Here is a 22,369-nt window from a genome sequence, read left to right on the forward strand (position 1 = left end):
AGAAATCCCTCCCACCTTGGATTGTTTTGGGGATTTTTTTTTTTTTTTGAGACAGTTTCCCTCTGTTGCCCGGACTGGAGTGCAGTGGTGGGATCTCGGCTCACTGCAGCCTCAACCTCCCAAGCTCAAGCGATCCTCCCGCTTCAGCCTCCCGAGTAGCTGGGACCACAGGCAGGCACCATTACACCCGGCTAATTCTTTTTTTTTTTTTTTTTTTTTGGTAGAAAGGGGATCTGGCTCTGTTGCCCAGGCTAGTCTCAAACCCCTGGGCTCAGATCGTCCCACCTCGGCCTCCCAAAGTGCTTGAATTACAGACATAAGTTGGAAAAAATCCAACTAGTATGCCCAGCCCAACGTTTAGCAAACAGTAGGTGCTCAACACTGGATCGCGCCCTTCCCGTTTCTCTCCGGCTAGCCGCCGCGGCCCAAAACAGAGGCGTCCCCTTACCACCAGGGGGCAGTGTTTCCCCTCTCAGCTCCGAACGGGACCCGGGGCCTCACGGCGCTTTCTGGCGGGGCCTGGGGTCCCTGCGCTGCCCGGAGCACCCCCGGCGCGGCAGGTCCCATCCGTCAGAGGGGCTCCGGCCTCGGGGTGCTGGGGGGGGCGTTCAGGGAAAGTGAGGCCGTGCAGCACAGGGGCTCCGCCCAGGGACTTTGGCAGCCCCGACTTTCAGACCTGGCCCTGCACTTCCGGGCGCTGGCCTCCTGGAATCTCGGTGTCCTCGCTGACTGTGCTGATAATGGCAGCCCGCGGGTGGGGCAGCCCCGCAGGGAGGGGTGACCTGGCCGGGGCAGGATTTGGGTGCTCCTGGCTCCCATCGCCAGATGCCACGTTACCCCCCTCAACGGGAGGCAGGAGGCTGCTGCTTGCTGTGTGATTAGCACCCAGCCAGGGCGCGTTGGTGTCTGCGCCAGAGATCCTGTCCCGCCAAACTGGCTCTAGACAGTCACCGGCAAGAACGCCCAGCGCGCTGGAGCATCAGGCCAGCTTGGGCAGCAGGGAACACCAGGAACGCGCAACCCAAGACGAGGTGCTGGGCCGAGCTGGTCAGACACTTCCGTTTAATGACTAAAAATCACACATCTCAGGTCACGGGTCTAGGAGAAACCACACACACACACACACACACACACACGTGCGCGCGCACACACACACACACAAAGGGATTCCCCGTCGAGGGGACATTTGCAGTTTCCAAACCTTGAAGATACTGAAGGGACCAGAAAGTTCCTTTGAGTGGCTGGTCACCCAAAGCTCCCGGTCCTCCACCCACAGCCCTTTAGAGGGACTCAAACCTTGGGAGGAGAAGGCTGAGCTTCCTGTGGGCCCCTCCCACCCACACCTGAGCCGGAGAGAAGACTGCAGCAAAGACATCCAAAGCCAACAGCAAGGGAAGCGTCAGTGGGGGCAGAGGAGCCAGCCCTGTCCTTAGCTCACCCAGCTTCCACCATACAGGAACCCAAGACCCCAGCCTTGCTTCCACAGAGAACTGGCAGGGGTCCCCTGGCCTGGCCATCACAGGGACTCACATGGGAGCCTTTTAAAACTCCAGATGGCGGCTGAGCGCAGTGATTCATGCCTGTCATCCCAGCACTTTGGGAGGCCGAGGCGGGTGGATCACTTGAGGCCAGGAGTTCGAGACCCTCCTGGGCAACATGGTGAAACCCTGTCTCTACTAAAAATACAAAAATTAGCCGGGTATGGTGATACGCGCTTGTAATCCCAGCTACTCAGGAGGCTGAGGCGGGAGAATCGCTTGAACCGGGGAGGTGGAGGCTGCAGTGAGCCAGATCGTACCACTTCACTCCAGCTTGGGCAACAGAGCAAGACTCTGTCTTGGAAAAAAAAAAAAAATACAGATGGCCAGGCTTGCCTCTAGATTGGCTGGGCCAGAATTTCTGGGGTGAGTCTGAAAAGTCTGCATTCTTAGCCGGGGATTCAGATGATCATTAGGTTTGGGAATCTTAAATAGAGTCTCCCTTCTCTCTTTTCACTGTTAGGGAGGGAGAGGGAGTGATGTTTTTGATGCTCTATTACTTTAGCTGAAGGATTTTCTATCAGTCTTCACAATCTGTCTTGAAATGGTTCCCATCAGCCACTTCATGCAGGAATCCAAGGCGCTAAGAAACATATACACACACACATACACATACACAGGCACAGGCACACACACAGGCCCACTGGGCCCAGAGACCCACACATGCAGCAGGCTGCCAGGAAACCAGGACTCAGGGACCACCACGATCTGGAAGGAACATCAAGTCCCCAGGTACAGCCACGGCGGCTCTTGGCCCATGGTCTGGTGGCCAAGGGGGTGTCAGCTGCTGGTCACAGGTGGCGGGCCGCTTCCCAGAGGATCTGCAGAGCCATGGAGGCGCAGGGGAGCTGGGCCAGGGTGTAGGTCACGGAGCGGATGGGTGCCCGCAGCTTCCCCAGGTAGGCCACGGTGTGTACCACACGGCCCAGGAGGAAGACCAGAAAGTGCATCCAGGCCACAAAAGGGTTAGGACCCAGAAAGGAGTAGATGAAGCCCAGGAAAAGGAAAGGGTAGATGGTCTCCATGTCGTTCCGGTGGGCCCTGGGGAGACAAGAGGGGTGCGGTCAGCCAGGTGTTAGCTTTGGGGCCATAGGCCCTTTTGAGAGTGTCATGGAAGCTGGGGTGCTTTGACCCACCGGGGGTCATTTCAGGCATATCACACACTCAAATCCATTCATGGCCAGGTCAAGGAGATGGATACCCCAGAGTCCAGAAGAAGGCAGCTCCAAGCTTATGCTTGCAAGCAGCTGAGGCAGCGAGGCCACGTCATGGGCTGGGAGTCACAGAGGGCTACTGGTCCAGGATGCTCTTACCATACCTCTAGGGCTTGCCAGGACCCCACTCCTGCCATACTCTCCCCCTCCTTCCTCTCTAGCCCTTGGACACCAGGCAGGAAAAGTGGGACTCAGAGGTGCTGAGTGCTTTACAGAGCCAACGAGTGGAGGAGTTGGGATTGGAACCGAGTTCTGACTCGAGTTTGACCTCTTTACCTCCAGGGCAGGGCTTCTCTGAGTCAGGCCTGAGGTCATCCTCCTTCTGAATGCAGCTTCCTGGGCGCCTCCCGAGTAGAAGGGGCTAGAGCCCAAGAGCAGGCCTTTGAAATGAATGCCGGGCTCTGTCTCCTTCTTCCCCTAAATCTAAGTACCACCTATCCTTTCAGGGACAAACATAACAAGATCCGCTTCCACTCACTGGAGCCAGCCCCACTGGCTTCCACTCACCGATGGCCAGCCCCCAGTGAAGCTGTTCATTTTACACATCCTTTCCTGCCTCTTTTTTTGTTGAAAGGAATCAAGCATGTGCATATGTGTGGCGGGGGCGGAGGGGCTCTGTATAACCCCACCATAAATAAATGACCAAGAAAGAAAACTCAGAAAACTCACCTACTTCTGCTGGTTCACATTTTCCAGACTCCTACTAATGGCCGGCTTCCTTTATGAAGGGTGGGGAGGTTGAGTCCCATAAATTAGAGACTGAATGAGCAACTAAACCCATAGATTGCCACATTGGAAGCTCAAATAAACAGGAATTCAGTGCCCAGGGCATGACCTCCCCCAAGGACAGGCCACGCGTGTGAGGTGCAGGAACAGAAGCATGTTCTCCAGGCCTTCCTGCTGACATACATTCCACCGATAACACCGTCTCCTCGGGCCAGGCCCAGACTAGCAGCACTGAGTGGGGACCCACTGCAAGGTCCTCCTCTTCCCTCCCACTGGCAAGACGATCCTTGGGCCAGGGCGATGGTGTGTGGGCCTGACCAAAAGGAAAGAGGGGGCCTGGAGTGCTTGGCCACCTCACACTGTAGGAAGCTCTGCAGCGTGCCTGGGGTGCGGGTGGGCAGGGAAAGAGACATCCGTGCAGAAGCCTGAATGATGAGAAGCTGGCCCCGGAGGGGAAAAGCATTCCAGGAAGGAAGAGCAGTGTGTGCAAAGGTCCTGAGGTCAGAATAAGCACAGTGTGTTCAATGTGCAGAAAAGTGACCCCATGGCTACAGTGTGGTGCACGAGAGAGTGAGGCAGAATAAGAGCAGGAGAGGAATTCAATCTGAGTGTACAAAACTCCTGTAAACCCAGCAGGGCCTAGATCTTTCTCAGGCCAAACTCAGGACACAGCACCTGGCGTCTGGGTCCCCATATCTCGAGACTGATATGAACCCCTCTTCTCCTTTTCCCGCAGATCCTGACCTCGCGACCCAGACACAAGGAAAGCAAGTCTGTGGCAGGGCAGGTCTCACCCAGCGGTGGGGAACACTGTGGCCTGCCTGTGTCAGAGGCTGGCTCTGGATAGATCCTGGGGTACTGCCCTCAGGGAAGACATAAGAGGGAGAGTACAGACTCAACGCCTGTAATCCCAGCACTTTGGGAGGCTAAGGCGGGCGAATCACCTAAGGTCAGGAGTTTGAGACCAGCCTGGCCAACATGGTGAAACCCTGTCTCTACGAAAAATACAAAATTAGCCAGCCGTGGTGGTGCATGCCTGTAATCCCAGCTACTCGGGAGGCTGAGGCAGGAGAATCACTTGAACCGGGCAGGCGGAGGTTGCAGTGAGCTGAGATCGTGCCATTGTACTCCAGCCTGGGCAAAAAGAGGGAAACTCCCTCTCAAAAAAATAAATAAATAAAATAAAAGAGAGGGAGAAACCAAAGACTGGGGCCATCTCCCTGTCAAGTAAGTCCGTTACCAGGACTGATGAGGAAAGGCAATAGATGTTCCTCCAAAATCACTCCATCCTTGGCCAGGTGCAGTGGCTCATGCCTGTAATCCCAGCACTTTGGGAGGCTGAGGCGGGTGGATCACTTGAGGACAGGAGTTTGAGACCTACCTGGCCAACATGGCAAAATCCCATCTCTAGTAAAAGTACAAAAAAAAAAAAAAATTAGTTGGACATGGTGGTGTGTGCTTGTAATCCCAGCTACTTGGGAGGCTGAGGCAGGGAATCACTTGAACCTGGGAGGTGGAGGTTGCAGTGAGCCAAGATTGTGCCACTGCACTCCAGCCTGGGCGACAGAGTGAGTGAGACTCTGTCTCAAAAAAAAAAAAAAAAACCAAAACACAAAACAAAACAAAAATCACTCTGTCCTCTGGCAATGGAGCTGTGGGTACCCACATCCCCCTACAGGCTGATTAGAGGGACACCGTTGGGAAACCCATTTTTGATTATGTCCCAAGATGAGGTCTGCCTGTCACAAGTGATTCACAGGGGAGTGCCACCTGGATGAGGAGTTTTGTAATGTTTATTTGAAAATTTCAGGAAAAGCACAACCAGCATATGCAACCCATTCACTCAGCTATTCCTTAAAGTATGTGTTGATATTTTAAGAGTAAGTCCTTTGGGAGGCTGAGGCGGGCAGATCACGAGGTCAGGAGATCGAGACCATCCTGGCTAATATGGTGAAACCCCATCTCTACTAAAAATACAAAAATCAGTCAGGCGTGGTGGCAGGCGCCTGTAGTCCCAGCTACTCGGGAGGCTGAGGCAGGGGAATCTCTTGAACCCGGGAGGCAGAGGTTGCAGTGAGCTGAGATCGTGCCACTGCACTCCAGCCTGGGCAACAGAGCGAGACTCCATCTCAAGAAAAAAAAAAAAATAGAGTAAGTCAATGTTTGGAAAGCTGTTAAGAGAATCATGGTACAGATAGTTCACAAACATAGCCAATCCCTGAAGAGTGGGTGAAGGAAAGAAGTTGGGGAACACAGGGCGGGAAGGAGGAGCAAGACGGGAAGTTCATGGCAGATGTGGATCCTGCTCTGCCTGGCACGTCTGCAGGCTGGGGAGGAGCAGGCCTTGCAGAAAAAGCAGGGACTGAGCCCCACCTTCTGTTTCCAGCCATTGGGCAGCAATTCAGCGGTCACCAGCGTAGGAGGAGAGGTGGTCAGGAGCTCTGACTGTCAGCCCCTGGGGCTGGCCCAGCCCTCCCTCCCTCGCCTGGTCTGTCTCAAACCGCAGAGGGGCCCCTCCGAGGCTGCAGTGGCCAGAGACCGGGAGCAATGGAGACACCAATGAATGATGGAAGAAAGCTCACCTCCCTCTTCCCACCTCCAGGCTCCAAAGCGAGAGACATGGAGGCAGGCACGTACCACAGACATGCTTGGGTGAAATGCATCATTCAAATAATAACCATTTTTTTAAGGTAAAAGCCACCCAAAGCAAATTCCTGCTAGACTGGACTTGTATCGCCTCCTGCAGCATCAGGCCTGCCCTCACCCTCCACAGACTTTTCCACACCAGCTGAATTTTCCTGCATAGGTGACAGCGGTGAGGACAGTGATCCCCAGATGGCCAGGACAGAGACAACCGCTGGCTGCTCCACAGGGTCTCCTCTTCTCTCCCCCAGCCCTGCTGGCATCCACAGTGGCAATTTCCTTGACTTTGTGTCAGGGTTGATACAATGCAGTGCCTGCTTCGTTTCAAAGGCAGGTATACAAGACAGTGAAATCGCCTTCCCGTAGGGGGACAGCCTCGGGAGCAGAGCCGAGAGTGCCAGGCTCCTCCTCAGAGTGCCAAGTGAGTGAATTCCTGGAAAGTGCTTACAACACTCCTGGACACTGAGTAGGGAGATCTTTTTTTTTTTTTTTTTTTTTGAGACAGAGTCTCACTCTGTGCCCCAGGCTGGAGTGCAGTGGCGTGATCTCGGCTCACTGCAACCTCCACCTCCTGGATTCAAGTGATTCTCATGCTTCAGCCTCCTGAGTAGCTGAGACTACAGGCGAGCCCCACCACGCCTGGCTAATTTTTGTATTTTTAGTAGAGACGGGGTTTTGCCATGTTGGCCAGGCTGGTCTCAAACTCCTAAGCTCAGGTGATATACCCGCCGCAGCCTCCCAAAGTGCAGGGATTACAGATGTAAGCCACTGTGCTCGGCTGAGTAGGGAGATTTTAAGCAAGCCGCCATCTCCTCCATTGCCATCACCAGCCCTGTCCTGGACACCGTCGCTAAAGCTCACTTCACCCTCTTGGCTTTGCCAGACTTTCTGACTGCCCTCAGATGCTCAGGCCAAATGAATCAAAAGCACGTTATGGGGCTGGGTGTGGTGGCACACACCTGTGATCTCAGGCTGAAGTGGGAGGATCACTTGAGCCCTGGAGTTTGGAATCAGCCTGAGCAACATAGCAAGATCCCGTCTCTACAACAATAAAAATTTAAAAATTAGCCAGGCATGGTGGCATGTGTCTGTGGTCCCAGCTACTCAGGAGGCTGAGGTGAGAAGATCATTTGAGCCAAGGAGGTCAAGGCGTCAGTGAGCCGGGATTCCGCTGCAGTCCAGCCTGGGCGACAGAGCAAGACCCTGTCACCAAAAAAAAAAAAAAGACCGGGCAAGGTGGCTCACGCCTGTAATCCCAACACTTTGGGGAGGCCGAGGCAGGTGGGTCACTTGAGTTCAGGAGTTCAAGACCAGCCTAGCCAACATGGTGAAATCCTGTGTCTACTAAAAATACAAAAATTAGCCAGGTGTGGTGGCAGGCACCTGTAATCCCAGCTACTCAGGAGGCTGAGGCAGAAGAATCACTTGAACCCGGGAGGCAGAGGTTGCAGTGAGCCGAAACCACACCACTGCACTCCAGCCTGGACAACAAGAGTCCATCTCAAAAAAAAAAAATTTTTTTTTTTTTGAGCACTTCACGGTGCAGCTGGAAGGGAGTGTTAGGCTGGAAACCTCCAGTTCTGCTGTGGTGCTTATTAGCTCCACGGCCTCAGGCAAGTCTCTCTCACTCTCTGGGACTGTGTTCACTGTGTACAAAATGTACATGCTGGATGACATCTAAGGGACTTCTAGGGCTGACATTTTGGGACCCAATTTCCTGACAAACCAGTTCACTCAGTTTAAGTCTATACGCTCCAAACAGAAATGCTCCAAGCTTAGGTCGCACGTTTGCCTCCCTTCTTTGGGACCACACAGGTAACCCCTCTGTACAGTTCCACACACCCAACCTCAGATTCTGGCCCAAATATACATTGCCAGGAACTCCGGATAGGTATCCTGAAAAGGTGGCTGGTCCCTGGCTTCTCCCAGAACTAGGCTTACATTTGGACTCCAGCATGTGCTAACCTGCAAGGCAGATTTATGCTCCAAGAACCAAGACTGAAGTGCTTTCCTATTTGACAGAAGGGTGACTTGAATCATACCATAAACCCTGGTCTAATATTTAACCAACTTTTGCTTCCAGGTGGTCTCCCTCTTCGGGTTCCAGCCAGTTCTCCGGTAGCAGATGGCAGGATATAGAATTCTCTTAGTTCTGCACGCTCAAGTTTCCATGAGGTTTGTGAAATCAGGTAGCAGAGGAGGGGCCCAGGGGACCCAGGCACTCCCCAGGTCTGACATGGGCCCAGTGTACAGTTGGCCTCCAGTAAGTCCTCACCAAATGGCTATAAAGTATTATTAGATAAGAGGCACTCAGAAAGTGCTGAAATGAATTTCAACCATTTAAACCCCAGTACTATAGATGATGGGTTATTTTGGGCTGGGCGCAATGGCTCACACCTGTAATCCCAGCACTTTGGAAGGCTGAGGCAGGTGGATCACCTGAGGTCAGGAGTTCGAGACCAGCCTGGCCAACACGGTGAAACCCTGTCTCTACTTAAAAAAAAAAAAAAAATACAAAAATTAGCTGGCGTGGTCACAGGTGCCTGTAATCCCAGCTACTCAAGAGGCTGAGGCAGGCGAATTGCTCAAACCCGGGAGGCGGAGGTTGCAGTGAGCCGAGATCGTGCCATTGCATTTCAGCCTGGGAGACAAGAGCGAAACTCTGTTTCAAAAAAAAAAAAAAAAAGAAAAAGAAAGAAAGAAAGAAGAAAAAGAGTGGTTGGGTGGAAATGTCTCAGCACCACCCAGGTCTATTGTCTCTCCATGGGGCGTGGTTTCAGCCAGTAAAAATAAACCAAGTATATGTAAGGCCACTTGGCCACTCCTGTGCCACATGAAAGCTTTGCTACATAAAACCTCTGCAGCCTGGGAGGAGCCAAAACGCATCCTCTTGGTGGCTGCTGTGAGCTGGCCCCGGGTGACCCACCATTCTGGCCTCCTGCTGCCTGGACAGCTCATCCCATCCTTCTCCACTGTCCAGGAGGGCCACGACAGCCAGGGACAGGAGTCACCAATGGAAGTCATGTATGGAGAAGGCTTTTGTTCATGAAAGTACAGCCAGTGCTTAGCACAGTGTCTTGGATGTAGTAAGTGCTCATTAATGGAGAGACGGGCCTCATATGAAGGATTTGAAAGGGTGAAATAGCAAGGAACTTCACTTCCTACACGACACAGGTCTGTAATTTTTTTAAAACCACAAGTGGACATATTACTGTCAATGGCCAAGAAAAACATAAGAAAAAAAAACCCACAGACTTTCTTTCAAGTGAAAGAAATTTGTATTATTTAAATGACAGTGTCCCACCCATTTCCGCCTGTGGTGCAGGGGAATGTGTTGAGACCCGTGCGACAGTTTGTCTCCGGCCTCAGCCTGTCCAGCTCTCCGTCCTCCCTACTTCCCCTTCAAGCTCTTCTGATGACCCCAACCCCTGGAGTGCCACCGCCTCACTCTCCAGCTAACTGGTAAAAGATGGCAGACACTGCCAAAAAAATTTTGATATTGACTGTGATTATGTGAAATTAGCATTTAGTCTCTGAAGGGATTTTACGAAGCCAGTTTTTTAAGAATCTTTTTTTTTGAGATGGAGTCTCGCTCTATCCCCCAAGCTGGAGTGCAGCGGCACAATCTCGGCTTACTGCAACCTCCGCCTCCTGGGTTCATGCTATTCTCCCTCCTCAGCCTCCCGAGTAGCTGGGACTACAGGCCCGTGCCACCATGCCCAGCTAATTTTTGTATTTTTAGTGGAGACAGGGTTTCGCCATGCTGGCCAGGCTGGCCTAGAACTCCTGACCTCAAGTGATCTGCCGGCCGTTGAAAATGTTGGGATTATAGGCATGAGCTACCACATCTGGTCAAGAGTAATTTTTTTAGTAACATTTACCAACATGGAAAGTGTCTGCAAAATAATGTTAATAAAAGAAAATCAGAACTCCAAATTGGGTGTACCTAATGCATGCCTAATTTTATGGAAAATATTTAGCTATAGAAGACAAAGAGGAGAGAGATGCAAGTGTGAACTGTGATTAGAACTGTGAGTGGTTTTCCTTTCTGTCTCTGTGCTTTTTCAGTATTACCCAAATCGTCTGTAATGAGTTCTGATTTTTATAATGAGGAAATTCATTTTAATTGACCAGGGGGATGTTAAGCATATGAAAAGATGTTCAACTTCACTAAGAATAAAGAAGTGCCAAGCAAAATGAAAATGTGATATAAATTTTCACCTATCACCTTGGTAGGGATCCACCCAAATATGCCAATACAATGAGTTGTCAGTTGAGTTGTCAGAGGGATGGAAAAATGGCTCCCATACAAGTAGTGGGAAATGATTTTGTTGCATCCTGCGGTTTTGCTCACACATACCCATAAAGGCAAATGAAAAAAGTGTTGAGGCCGGGTGTGGTGGCTCACGCCTGTAATCCCAGCAGTTTGGGAGGCTGAGGCGGACAGATCATCTGAGGTCAGGAGTTCCAGACCAGCCTGGCCAACATAGTGAAACCCCATCTCTACTAAAAACACAAAAATTAGCCAGGCATAGTGGTGCACGCCTGTAGCTCCAGCTACTAGGGAGGCTGAGGCAGGAGAATCGCTTGAACTCGGGTGGTGGAGGTTGCAGTGAGCCAAGGTGGCGCCACTGCACTCCAGCCTGGGCCACAGAGCGAGACTCTGTCTCAAAAAAAAAAAAAGAGGTGTTGAGGCCTTCTGTTCATAACACAGAAGGAGCCCAAATGCCCATTGCAGGGGAATCGGTTAGGGAAGTTATGGGCCGTACATTCAACAGAGTGGCAACATAAATACTGGAGCACCAATACAGTGAATGCAACTCCTCTGTGAGCCGATATGGAACAACCTCTGTTGTCATATTAAAAAAAAAAAAAAAAAAGCATAGTACAGACCAGCAGATAAAGGGTGATTCTATGGGGCAGAACGGGAAAAGCATGGCACACGTGTTTGTAAATGCAGAAAATCTCTGTGGGAAGATGCACGGCCATTGGCAGGAGTGTTTGCCCCTGGCCAGTAGAACTGCATAGTGCTTGGAGGTCAGAGGTAGGAGGGAGACTGAATGTTCACGGAAGACACCACCTTTCTCACTTTGTGAGTCATGACCATGTCTTACTTTTCCAAAGTTCATTTGAAATTAAATCATTGAATACAGTAAAACAGTCAGAGAAGATCAGGAACACAGAAAACCTCAGCCCCTGTGAGTCCTCCAAGTCCCCTGTGTGCAGAAGAAGGTCTGATAGGGCAGGCCGTGGCCAGGTGTGGCCAGGCCAGGGGCCCGAAGTACTTGCCTGAGGCAGCGTTCCACGTCGGGGTCACTCCGGCAATACTGGGGGCCTCCGTGTCTCAGGGCATCCTCGGGGTTGGCAAAGGCCTGAAATATACCAGTTGAGAGTCACTCCTCGTGAGACAAACGGCCCAGTCGCCTGGGGCTATGTTTTGTCCATGACCAGAGTTCACAGTGGCAGGACAGAGGTGCAGTTACACACACGCCCATCGAACCATCATCCACAATTCCTACCCTGTGCGAGGGGCTGGTAGCTCACCATGAAAAGGCCCCCTGTCTCTGCTTTTATGAAGCTCACAGTCTGATGGGGGAGTTGCCTATGAACCAGGGAAGGCCAAGGTGTCTCACCTGTTAAGGAGAAGACACGGCTGGCCTTGAGAATATTTACGTGGGACCTGACGCAGTCTGAGGGTCTGAGAAGGCTTCTCTGAGGCAGTGACATGAAAGCTGAGGCTTAGGGCTGGATGAGGTGGCTCACACCAGTAATCCCAGCACTTTGGGAGGCCAAGGCAGGGGGATCGCTTGAGCCCAGCAGTTCAAAACCAGCCTGGGCAACACAGCAAGACCCCATCTCTAAAACAAGCCAGGTGCGGTGGCTCACGCCTGTAAGGTAGGAGGATTGCTTGAGCTTCCATGAGTTTGAGACCAACCTGGGCAACATAGCAAGACCCCATCTCTAAAACAAACAAACAAGCTGGGTACGGTGGCTCATGTCTGTAATCTCAGTACTTTGGGAGGCCGAGGCAGGTGGATCACTTGAGCTCAGGAGTTCAAGACCAGCCTGGGCAACATGATGAAACCCCATCTCTATAAAAAATACAAAAATTAGCTGTGTGGTGGTATACACCTGTGGTCCCAGCTACTTGGCAGGGGGGCTGAGGCAGGAGGATTGCTTGAGCCCAGGAGGTCGAGGCTACAGTGAGCCGTGATCTCGCCACTGTACTCCAGCCTGGGCAACAGAGCCAGACTCTGTCTCCAAAAAAAATAAAACAAACAATCTGAGGCTTGAAAGATGCATTGACATTAACCAGATGAAGGGAGGGCTGGAGCAACAACATTCAAAGCAGAAGGGACAGCACGTGCAAAGGCCCTGAGGCTGGAAGAAGCCGGGCATGTGTGAAGAACAGAAAACCAGCACACTGGAGCACAGAGGGCAAGGGACAGGGACCCAAGGTAAAGGGACAGGGGTCATCAGGGGTCCTGGCAGCACCTGAAGAATTTGGACTTTGCACTAAAAGCCGTGAGAAGGTCTTGAGAGCCCCGGGCTGAAAACCCAGCTCCGCACTGATTAACCACAGGATCCTGAACTCTGAAAACTCAGGAGAAATCACAGCTCATGTGCTGTGTGACGAGTGAGAGGGAGACCTGGAGAAGCCGCTAGGACAATGCCCAGCACAAGGAGGTGCTCAGTGAATTGTCACTTTCTCTCATTGGAAAGCAGAGACATAAAGTCACACTGAGCTCATCGGAGGCCCATGACTCCTGCTCCACTGTTCCCTGCTGGCATCCAGACAGTCAGACCCCACCAGGCCCACAGCAGAGCCTGAATCTCAGCAGCAGGTTTTCTAAATTGTTCAGCTGATGGCAAATCCTGTGCTTCTGACTCATGACTGTCCCCCAAGGGCTGGTTTGTCCTCCCTGGTGGGCCTGCCCTGCCCTACCCCAGAGGAGAATGCAGCTCAGATCTTTGAGATTGGAACCTTCACACCCAAAATTCCTCTCTGCTGGCCCTTAAATCAGTGAATCACCAACACCGAAGGCTCTGTCCGTGGATCCGTGATATGTTTCAAGGGGCCTCAGCATACAGTGGGCACTGCCTTTAGGAGTCCACTGCCCATGGAGTTGCTCCCCCTGGAGATACAACTCAAATACAAATCAGCCAGGCCAGAGCCAGCTGCAGTGCAGACCAGGAAGCCCCCCAGTGTCAGCGGCCGGGGTGCCGCCTTAGCTAGGGTGGGAGGCCAGCCTTTGGTTGCGGTCCCTTGAAAGTGACCTGAGGCTGCTGTGCTCATGTTAATTTCAGTTACTTATAAGTCTTAAGGACAAACATTGGTGGGGCGTTGCATTCTCCTGGCACTGTTGTCACGACCCCTGTTTACAGATGAGGACACTGAGCTCCCAGACTTGTCCAGGTCCCCAGGCTGGTGGGTGGAGGAGCCAGGGCCTGTGACTGTCACCTCCAGCAAGTCCTTCCTGGATGACACTTAGCGCCCAGAGCAGAGATAAGAGGGGGCCATGTTGTCATGAGGAACACCTCAGGAGCAGCCCAAGGAGTGGGGGTTTCCTTCTGCAGTGTCCCTGCCAATCAGGCAGAAAGGCTCTGGGACAGGTTCTCCTCCTCCCCTCCCTGAATTCATGTTAAAAAGAAATCACAGCTGGGCACAGTGGCTCTCACCTGTAATCCCAGAACTCCAGGAGGCCAAGATGGGAGGATCACTTGAGCCCAGGAGTTTGAGACCAGCCTGGGCAACATGGCAAGAGCCATCTCTACCAAAAACATAAAAAATTAGGAGCGGTAACGCACACCTATAGTCCCAGCTACTTGGGAGGCTGAAGTGGGAGGATCACCTGAGCCCGAGAAGTTGAGGCTACAGTGAGCTATGATCGCACCATTGCACTCTAGCCTGGGCCACAGAGCAAGACCCTGTCTCTAAAATAAATAAGTAATAATTAAAAAAAAAAAAAGAATCGCTGGCCTGCTGTTAAGAACCCAAGCCTCAGCCAGGTGTGGTGGCTCACACCTGTGATTCCAACACTTTGGGAGGCTGAGGCGGGTGGATCACCTGAGGTCAGGAGTTCAAGACCAGCCTGGCCAACATGGTGAAACCCCATCTCTACTAAAAATACAAAAATTAGCAGGGCATGGTGGTGTGCGTCTGTAATGCCAGCTACCGGGGAGGCTGAGGCAGTAGAATTGCTTGAACCTGGGAGGTGGAGGTTGCAGTGAGCAGAGATCATGCCACTGCACTCCAGACTGGACAGCAGGAAAAAAAAAACAAAACAGAAACCCCCGCCTCCAAGACAGGATGTGGGCTCTGAAGCTGGACACTAGAGTTCATACTGTGGGGCTGTGTGACCTTCACAAGTGATGTCTCCTCTCTGAGCCCAGGTTCCTCACCTAGAAAACGGGATGACTATGGCGCCTCCCCTACTCCTCAGGGCTGTAGCGGGGATCTCATGCTCAGCTCCGGGCTACGTTCGGTCCTCTGGGAAGGATTCAATAAGTGAATGCAGCTATTCTGCTTGATGCCTGGATCCCATATCCCGGGACCAGCCAAGGCAGGGAGAAGTCAGAAGCCATCAGTGTGCTGTAGCCTCCGGGCATCCTATCACTTGGGCAGCTGCTCTGCCTTTAATCCTGCCTGTACCTGCAGCAGGGCCTGAGCCTGGCTTGTGGCCAAGATCCTCACTCCCCAGGATCCACCCGCATGCAGTGCCAGAGCCAGTCTCGCCTCCCCTCGCCTTTGAACTGGACACAGGGGAAGACAGAGACAGTTTCAGGAAATGATTGCTTTATTAAAATACCTGGGGAGGAAGTAACAGGTGCCTGGGGTCTTTCTGCATTCTGCCGCCAGGACAGCCGACAAGCTCGGCCTATGACTTTGCAGACTCGCAGTCCAGTGTGACGGATGCTACTGGAACTTGCCCCGGCCCAGTTCTGGGACTCATTAATGTTGTTTTGGTTCAGGGGCTCGGATTAGTGGGGAAATTCCTCGCTGAGCACCCCGACGGTGCCCGGCTGGGAGCCGGCCTCTGGAGGCTGCAGTGGGCTTGTTAGTGACATTTGCCGGGAGTTGGGAATTTCCACTTAAATGTTTCTCGGACTCCTGTTTTGCCGGTTCCCACTCCACCCAGATATCAGACCTCCCGTGCCGGGAAGCCACCAGGTTAGACAGAGGCTTTGTGCTGTCACGCTCCCACACTCCACCCTCCAGAACCTGCTTCTCTCACAGACACTCTCTGGCTCTCTCCACGCCAAGAACTCAGCCCGGTGGCACGGCAGGCGAGTAAGTGCTCTTAAGCCAGAGAGGAGAAGGTGCAGGCCTTGCTGACACGCGGGACTGGCAGGGAGCCACCCGGCGGGGCTGGAAGAGGTGCCCACCTCCCAGCCCTGCACACACCTTGGCCACGTTTCCCTATCCCGAGGCTTTCCTGACAGGACGTGGAGAGAAGCTAGTATGGCCCAGGCCGGGGACCCCCAGGGAGGCACGTACCTTCTTCCGCAGCCTCACTTGGCCCGTGATGATGGCCACCACGTACATCTTGATGACCAGCAGCGTGCTGCAGAGCAGGAAGGCCGGGAGGGCCGGGCTGCTCATCGCCAGGCTGTGGGCAGGCATCTCTGGCCAGCGCAGCTCAACTGTGGGTGTGATCAGCTCTACAGAGGAGCAGCCTGCAGGGAAAGCACAAAGAGGGCGGGGAGAGCCTTTCTGCAGCCAGCACCGCCCACGCCCCGCCCCACGGCCGCGGCAGCAGGGCCCCCTTCTCCTGTGAAGAGAAAGACAAGCAGTCCCTGGAGCTCCAAGAAGCAAAGAGTCTCGGGGTGTCCCGGACCCAGTCCCTGGCTCTGGATCCCTCCTTCCTGGCAAATCTTCAAACACTTTCAAATCTGTTTCAAAGCTGTTTCCTTATCTATAGTGTGAGAGCATGTGGCGGTGCCTGCCTTCTAGGGAATGATGAGGCTGGGCACCTGGCAGGACCTCTGCACGTGGTGAGTGTCGCTGCCTCCTGCCCACCTCCGCAGGGTCAGGGTAGGTGGTGCGCATGAGAACCACACCATGCGCCCCCACACTCAGCCTGGACAATGGAGCTGCAGCCACAAGGACATGACTTTGCCATCTGTGGCAGGCTGAAGGACACCTTCCACCCCTAAAGACATCCATGTCCCAAGCCCTAGAACCCGTGACTGTGACTATGTGGCAAAAGGGACTTTTCACATGGCATTTAGTAAGGATCTTGAGATGGGAGAAATTATCCTAGTTTATCTGGGTGAGCCCAGTGTAATCAGAGGGGCCCTTCCAAGAGGGAGGCAGTAGAACTAGAGAAAAGTATAAAAACAGAGGCAGAATTAAGAGAGGAGATGAAAGGACAGAATAGGAGTCCGACAGGAGAGATGCTAACCTGCTAGCTTTGAAGATGAAGGAGGGATCATGGCCCAAGGAATACCAGGGGCCTCTAGAAACTGGAAAAGGGGACGAAACAAACTCTTCCCTGAGCCTCCAGACAGAACGCAGCCCTCCCAACACTTTGATTTTAGCCCTGTGAGACCCACTTCAGGCTTCATCCACCAGAACTGTCAGAGAAGGAAGCTGTGTTGTTTTAAGACACTAAGTCTGTGGTAATTTGCTATAGCAGAGATGGGGAACCAGCACGTGGCTCCACTGACTTCCTGAGCATCACTTGACTATCCTGGGTCTCTTTCCCCAGTCAAATGCTTTGATGCTTCATCACAAGATCTCCCTGAAAGACCTATCAACTGACTCTTCAGTAGAAAGCATCACCAGGCCAGGCGCAGTGGCTCACACCTGTAATTCCAGCACCTTGGGAGGCCGAGGGGGGCAGATTACCTGAAGTCAGAAGTTTGAGACCAGCCTGGGCAACATAGGGAGACTCCGTCTCTACAAAAAAAATCTTAAATTAGCTGGGCATGGTGGTGCTCGCCTGTAGTCCCAGCTACTCAGGAGGCTGAAGTGGGAGGATCACCTGAACCCAGGAGGCTGAGGCTGCAGTGAGCCATGTTCTCACCACTGCACTCTAGCCTGGGTGACAGAGCAAGACTCTGTCTCAAAAAAGAAAGAAAGCATCAACGTTTGTTTCCTAAGATTCTTTGAATCCCTCACCTCAAAATCCTCACCTTGGCCAGGTGGCTCACACATGTAATCCCAGCACTTTGGGAGGCCGAGGGGGGTGTATTATCTGAGGTCAGAAGTTCGAGACCAGCCTGGCCAACATGGTGAAACCCCCTCTCTACTAAAAATACAAAAATTAGCCAGACATGATGGCAGACACCTGTAATCCCAGCTACTTGGGAGGCTGAGGCAGGAGAATCGCTTCAGCCTGGCAGGTGGAGGTGCAGTGAGCCAAGATCGCGCCACTGTACTCCAGCCTGGGTGACAGACCGAGACTCTGTCTCAAAAAAAATCCTCACTTTGCTGCATCCTGCCCCCTTCCCCGGGTTCTGGCAGGACCTCCACAGGGACAGGGATCTTTTTTTTTTTTTTTCTTGTGAGACAGACTCCTGCTCTGTCACCCAGGCTGGAGTGCAATGGCATGATCTCAGTTCACTGCAACCTCCACCTCCAGGTTCAAGCAATTCTCCTGCCTCTGCCTCCCAAGTAGCTAGGACTACAGGTGCGCACCACCACGCCCAGCTAATTTTTGTATTTTTAGTAGAGATGGAGTTTCACCATGGTGGCCAGGATAGTCTCAATCTCTTGACCTTGTGATCCACCCACCTCGGCCTCCCAAAGTGCTGAGATTACAGTCATGAGCCACCGCACCTGGCCAAGGGCAGGGATCTTGTACACAGTTCTTGCTCATTTATTTTTGCCAACACGTTTGGCTTTGCTGAGAGGTGCCCTGGAGAAGTGGGGCAAAGGGGAAAGGGAGAAACCAGTTTCCCATGCCTACTTCACTCTTGGGCTTGACCAGGTGCTTTGGGACAGCACCGGCCCATAGGGACAGCTGTGTCAGTCCAACCTATGCCCCAAAGCAGCAGAGATCAAAGGGAAGATTGGCCAGAGCCACATTTAGCCAGCTTCGAATCCCAAAGCCAGCCCTCAGCTGTAGCTGTGTGGCCTTGGGCAGGCAGGTTCCTCCTCTGAACCAGTTTCCTCAGCTGTAACATGCAGCTGACCCTAAGTCACTCCCCAGCGCAGTTGTGGGAGCTAAATAATTATTAAGCCCCTGGAACACGGTAGGCGCTGTATTCAGTATCAGCCTCTGAGCTTCCGTTTCCTCCTGCTCAAAGGGAATAATGATCCCTACCTAGTAGGGTTGTCAGGAGGGACACTCATAGAAAACCCTGCCCTTGCTGCTGGGGGAGGTGGGTGCGAGCAAGGTGGGGGTGGTGCCTTGCCCATTTGCTGTGTGCCAAGCAGTCCTTTATCCGAACAAAAGATGTGCTTGATAAACTGACTCCCATGGGGAACTGCCAGGCCAGGCTGTCCCGGCCCCACAAGATAAATGATAGGTCACCATACCATCAGGGACGGAACATGGAAAGTACAAGATGTCCTGAGACACGTTTTATCTCTGGTTGTCTGTCGGAGGAGCTGTGCAAGTTCGCTTCTGGCTGATATTTCTGTCGGAGGAGCTGTGCAAGTTCGCTTCTGGCTGATATTTCTGTCGGAGAAGAGAGAATCCCTGCCTCTCTTGCCCCCAGCCCGTGGGAACCCCTGCAGGTAGCTACCTTCCTTGTCAAAAAGCTCAGTTACGAGGTTGGGGTCTGGTGGCTGTACCACCCCCAGAATCGTGGACCAGACACAGCCCAGGAGGGGCCCTTTGGTTGTCCTCCTTGGACTAGGGAGAGTGGCTCTTCCCTGACTGGTCTTCTGAAATAACAAGATAGAAAGCAGAGGCTGGGAAAACCAGCTTGGGGCAAAGAGCAGACGATCACCTCCTGCTACCCTGAGCTGAAAATAAGAGAGACTGTGTAGGGGAATTTGTATAACTGATGGACGTGATCTCAAGATAGGAATCTTTTCCTCACTGTCTACTGAAATGAACCTGCTAAGCCAGGGCCTGCCAAGGAGGACAAAATCTCTGATCTTTGGCCAAGAATTTCCCTGAAGCTGCCCTTGGCCAATGGAAGCTGCTGTTTTGGCTGTTGGGGGTGACGGTGATGGTGGTGTCACTCCTCTCTGAGCTTCCATTTCTTTGCCTGTAAGATGGGCTTGGTGTCCCCTGCCTTGCAGAGAGTGGGGGACAGGAGATGGTGTGTGCACAGTGCTGGGGACTGGGGGATACTCACTGTGGCCTGGTCCTGAGGCCCACGGGAACTACAGCAGTGTGCCCACAACAATGAGGACAACAGAAGCCCCTGGAAATATTTTACATCTGGGTGGTGATTACCCAGGTGAATGCATATGTCGAAAGTCACTGAGATGGGCTGGGCCTGGTGGCTCATGCCTGTAATCCCAGCACTTTGCAAGGCCGAGGCAGGGGGATCACTTGAGGTCAGGAGTTCAAGAACAGCCTTGCCAACACAGTGAAACCCCGTCTCTACTAAAAATACAAAAATCAGCTGGGCGTGGTGGCGTGTGCCTGTAATTCCAGCTACTCAGGAGGCTGAGGCAGGAAAATCACTTGAACCTGGGAGGCGGAGGTTGCAGTGAGCCAGGACTGCACCACTGTACTCCAGCCCGGGCGACAGAGCAAGACTCTGTCTCAAAAAGAGAAAAAAGTCACTGAGATGTATCTTCAAACCTTTTTACTTTACTATATTTTTTTGACCCATGAAAGTGAAAGTTCTTCCTATTCCCATTCGAAACCCTGAGCAGAGGCGCTGCCCTGTTGAAAGCCATCCTGTGGCTTAGTCCAGCGCCCTCCTTGGCATTTCCTGAGGATCAGAAACCAAGCTCTTCATGCTGGCTGATTGTCCCTAACATCAGAGGAGGCTTAGAGAGGAGGAAGTGGCCCCACCTCTGCTGCTGGTTCCTGACCTTTGGGAGTATTGCTAGGCTTTCTGTAGCCAGTGATGGGGAAATAAATGCACAGTGATTTTTTTGTTTGTTTTTAAGACAGAGTTTCGCTCTTGTTGCCCAGGTTGGAGTGCAATGGCGTGATCTCGGCTCACGGCAACCTCCGCCTCCTGGGTTCAAGCGAGTCTCCTGCCTCAGCCTCTGGAGTAGCTGGGATTACAGGCATGTGCCACCACGCCCAGCTAGTGTTTGTATTTTTAGTAGAGACAGGGTTTCACCATGTTGGCCAGGCTGGTGTTGAACTCCTGACCTCAGGTGATCCACCTCCTCTGACTCAGCCAAGCCTAGAAATCTAGGATTTTTCATTTTTGCTTAAAAAAAAAAAAAAAGTCAAATCACTTCCTTCCTTTTCAGCAAATACCGCAGTGGCTCCCAATCTCACTCAGAGTAAAGCTATCTGGGCCGGGCGCGGTGGCTCACTCCTGTAATTCCAGCACTTTGGGAGGCTGAGGCAGGAGGATCATGAGGTCAAGAGATTGAGACCATCCTAGCTAACATGGTGAAACTCCCTCTCTACTAAAAATACAAAAAATTAGCTGGGTGTGGTGGCGCCGGCCTGTAATCCCAGCTACTCGGGAGGCTGAGGCAGGAAAATCTCTTGAACCCAGGAGGCTGAGGTTGCAGTGAGCTGAGATCACGCCACTGCACTCCAGCCTGGCAACAGAGTGAGACTCTGCTGTCTTAAATAAATAAATAATAGCCAACGTCTGGACAACACCTCATGGTCCTGTCCTGTCTGCTCCCCATTTCTCTCGGAACTCCTCTTTTCTTCCGGCCCCCTCACTCACTAAGCCCAGCCACACTACCCTCCATGCTGGTCTCAAATCTGTCAGACACAGTCCTGCCTCTGTGCCCTTGCTATGATGGATCTCTCTGCCTAGAATTCTCCCCCAGGTTTCCACGAGGCTGACATCTCATCTCCTTCAAATCGTGGTTTGAACGTCACCTTCTCCATAAGGCTCACCCTGGCCACCTTATCTGTTCTGCAGTCTGCCCTGCCCTTCCCACGCCTGAGGCCACTTCCCTGCCTCCACTTTTCTTTCCATAGCGCATATCACCCAATAACACACCATCTAACTTTTTTTTTTGTGAGACGGAGTCTCGCTCTGTCGCTCAGGCTGGAGTACAGGGGCGCGATCATCTCGGCTCACTGCAACTTCTGCCTCTGGGGTCAAGAGATTCTCCTGCCTCAGCCCCCAGAGTAGCTGGGATTACAGGCGCCCACCACCATGCCCTAATTTTCTTTCTTTCTTTTTCTTTCTTTCTGTCTTTCTTTCTTTTTCTTTTTCTTTCTTTCTTTTTCTTTCTTTCTTTCTTTCCTTCCTTCCTTCCCTCTTTCTTTCCTTCCTTCCTTCCCTCTTTCTTTCTCTCTCTCTTTCTTTCTTTTCCTTCCTTCCCTCCCTTCCTTCCTTCCTTCCTTCCTCTCTCTCTCTCTCTCTCTCTCCTTTCTTTCTTTCTTTCTTTCTTTGACAGAGTCTTGGTCTGTCACCCAGGCTGGAGTGCAGTGGCCCGATCTCGGCTCACTGCAACCTTCGCCTTCCCAGTTTAAGTGATTCTCCTGCCTCAGCCTCCCAAGTAGCTGGGATTACAGACAAGTGCCACCACGCCCAGCTGATTTTTGTATTTTTAGTAGAAACAAAGTTTCACCATATTGGCCAGGCTGGTCTCAAATTCCTGACCTCAGGTGATCCTCCCACCTCGGCCTCCCAAAATGCTGGGATTGCAGGTGTGAGCCACCGTGCCTGGCCACGCCCAGCTAATTTTTGTATTTTTTAGTAGAGATGGGGTTTTGCCATGTTGGCCAGGCTGGTCTTAAACTCCTGACCTCAGGTGATCCGCCTGCCTTGGCCTCACAAAGTGCTGAGATTACAGGCATGAGCCACCATGCCCGGCCTCACACCATCTAACTTATTATCCCTACTGCCTAACATCTGTCCTCCTGGGGCAGGGCTCTTGGTTCACCAGTGAACTACAGGCACCAGTATCGTGCCTGATATATAGCCACAACTACAATTTGTTAAATTGAACTAAGCTAATTTGTTTTGGATTTCTCTCCCTTATAAAAAAGAGTCTACACTGACATAAGTGAAAACCTCCAGTTCTCTTCCAGGAGCTTGGCTCTGCGTCCTGAAGCTTGGCCCTGGGTTCTGACTCCTGCCCGCCTGTTTCCCGGAACACCCGGGGGAGCCTGGCTGCCTGTCTTCTGATGGGGAGAGAGCCAGGAGAGAGGCCTGTGTTTCTCCGAGAGGGACTGGGTGCTG

General features: G+C 52.5%; 1 protein-coding gene across 1 annotated transcript in view; it reads right to left on the reverse strand.

Annotated features, from left to right (window-relative positions):
* Nucleotides 1-1,045: 1,045 nt before the first annotated feature.
* Nucleotides 1,046-22,369, reverse strand: part of PTGES (prostaglandin E synthase) — a 39,611-nt gene continuing 18,287 nt past the window's right edge. The window contains exons 2-4 of the mRNA XM_054501203.2: nt 15,621-17,024; nt 11,411-11,493; nt 1,046-2,579 (exon numbers count right to left, since the gene is read on the reverse strand). Coding sequence (XP_054357178.1) covers nt 2,330-2,579; nt 11,411-11,493; nt 15,621-15,746 — 459 coding nt within the window. The 5' untranslated portion in view covers nt 15,747-17,024 and the 3' untranslated portion in view covers nt 1,046-2,329. The remainder of the gene's footprint in view (nt 2,580-11,410; nt 11,494-15,620; nt 17,025-22,369) is intronic.

Source organism: Pongo pygmaeus, chromosome 13 (assembly GCF_028885625.2).
Source record: "Pongo pygmaeus isolate AG05252 chromosome 13, NHGRI_mPonPyg2-v2.0_pri, whole genome shotgun sequence".
Lineage (NCBI taxonomy): Eukaryota > Metazoa > Chordata > Mammalia > Primates > Hominidae > Pongo > Pongo pygmaeus.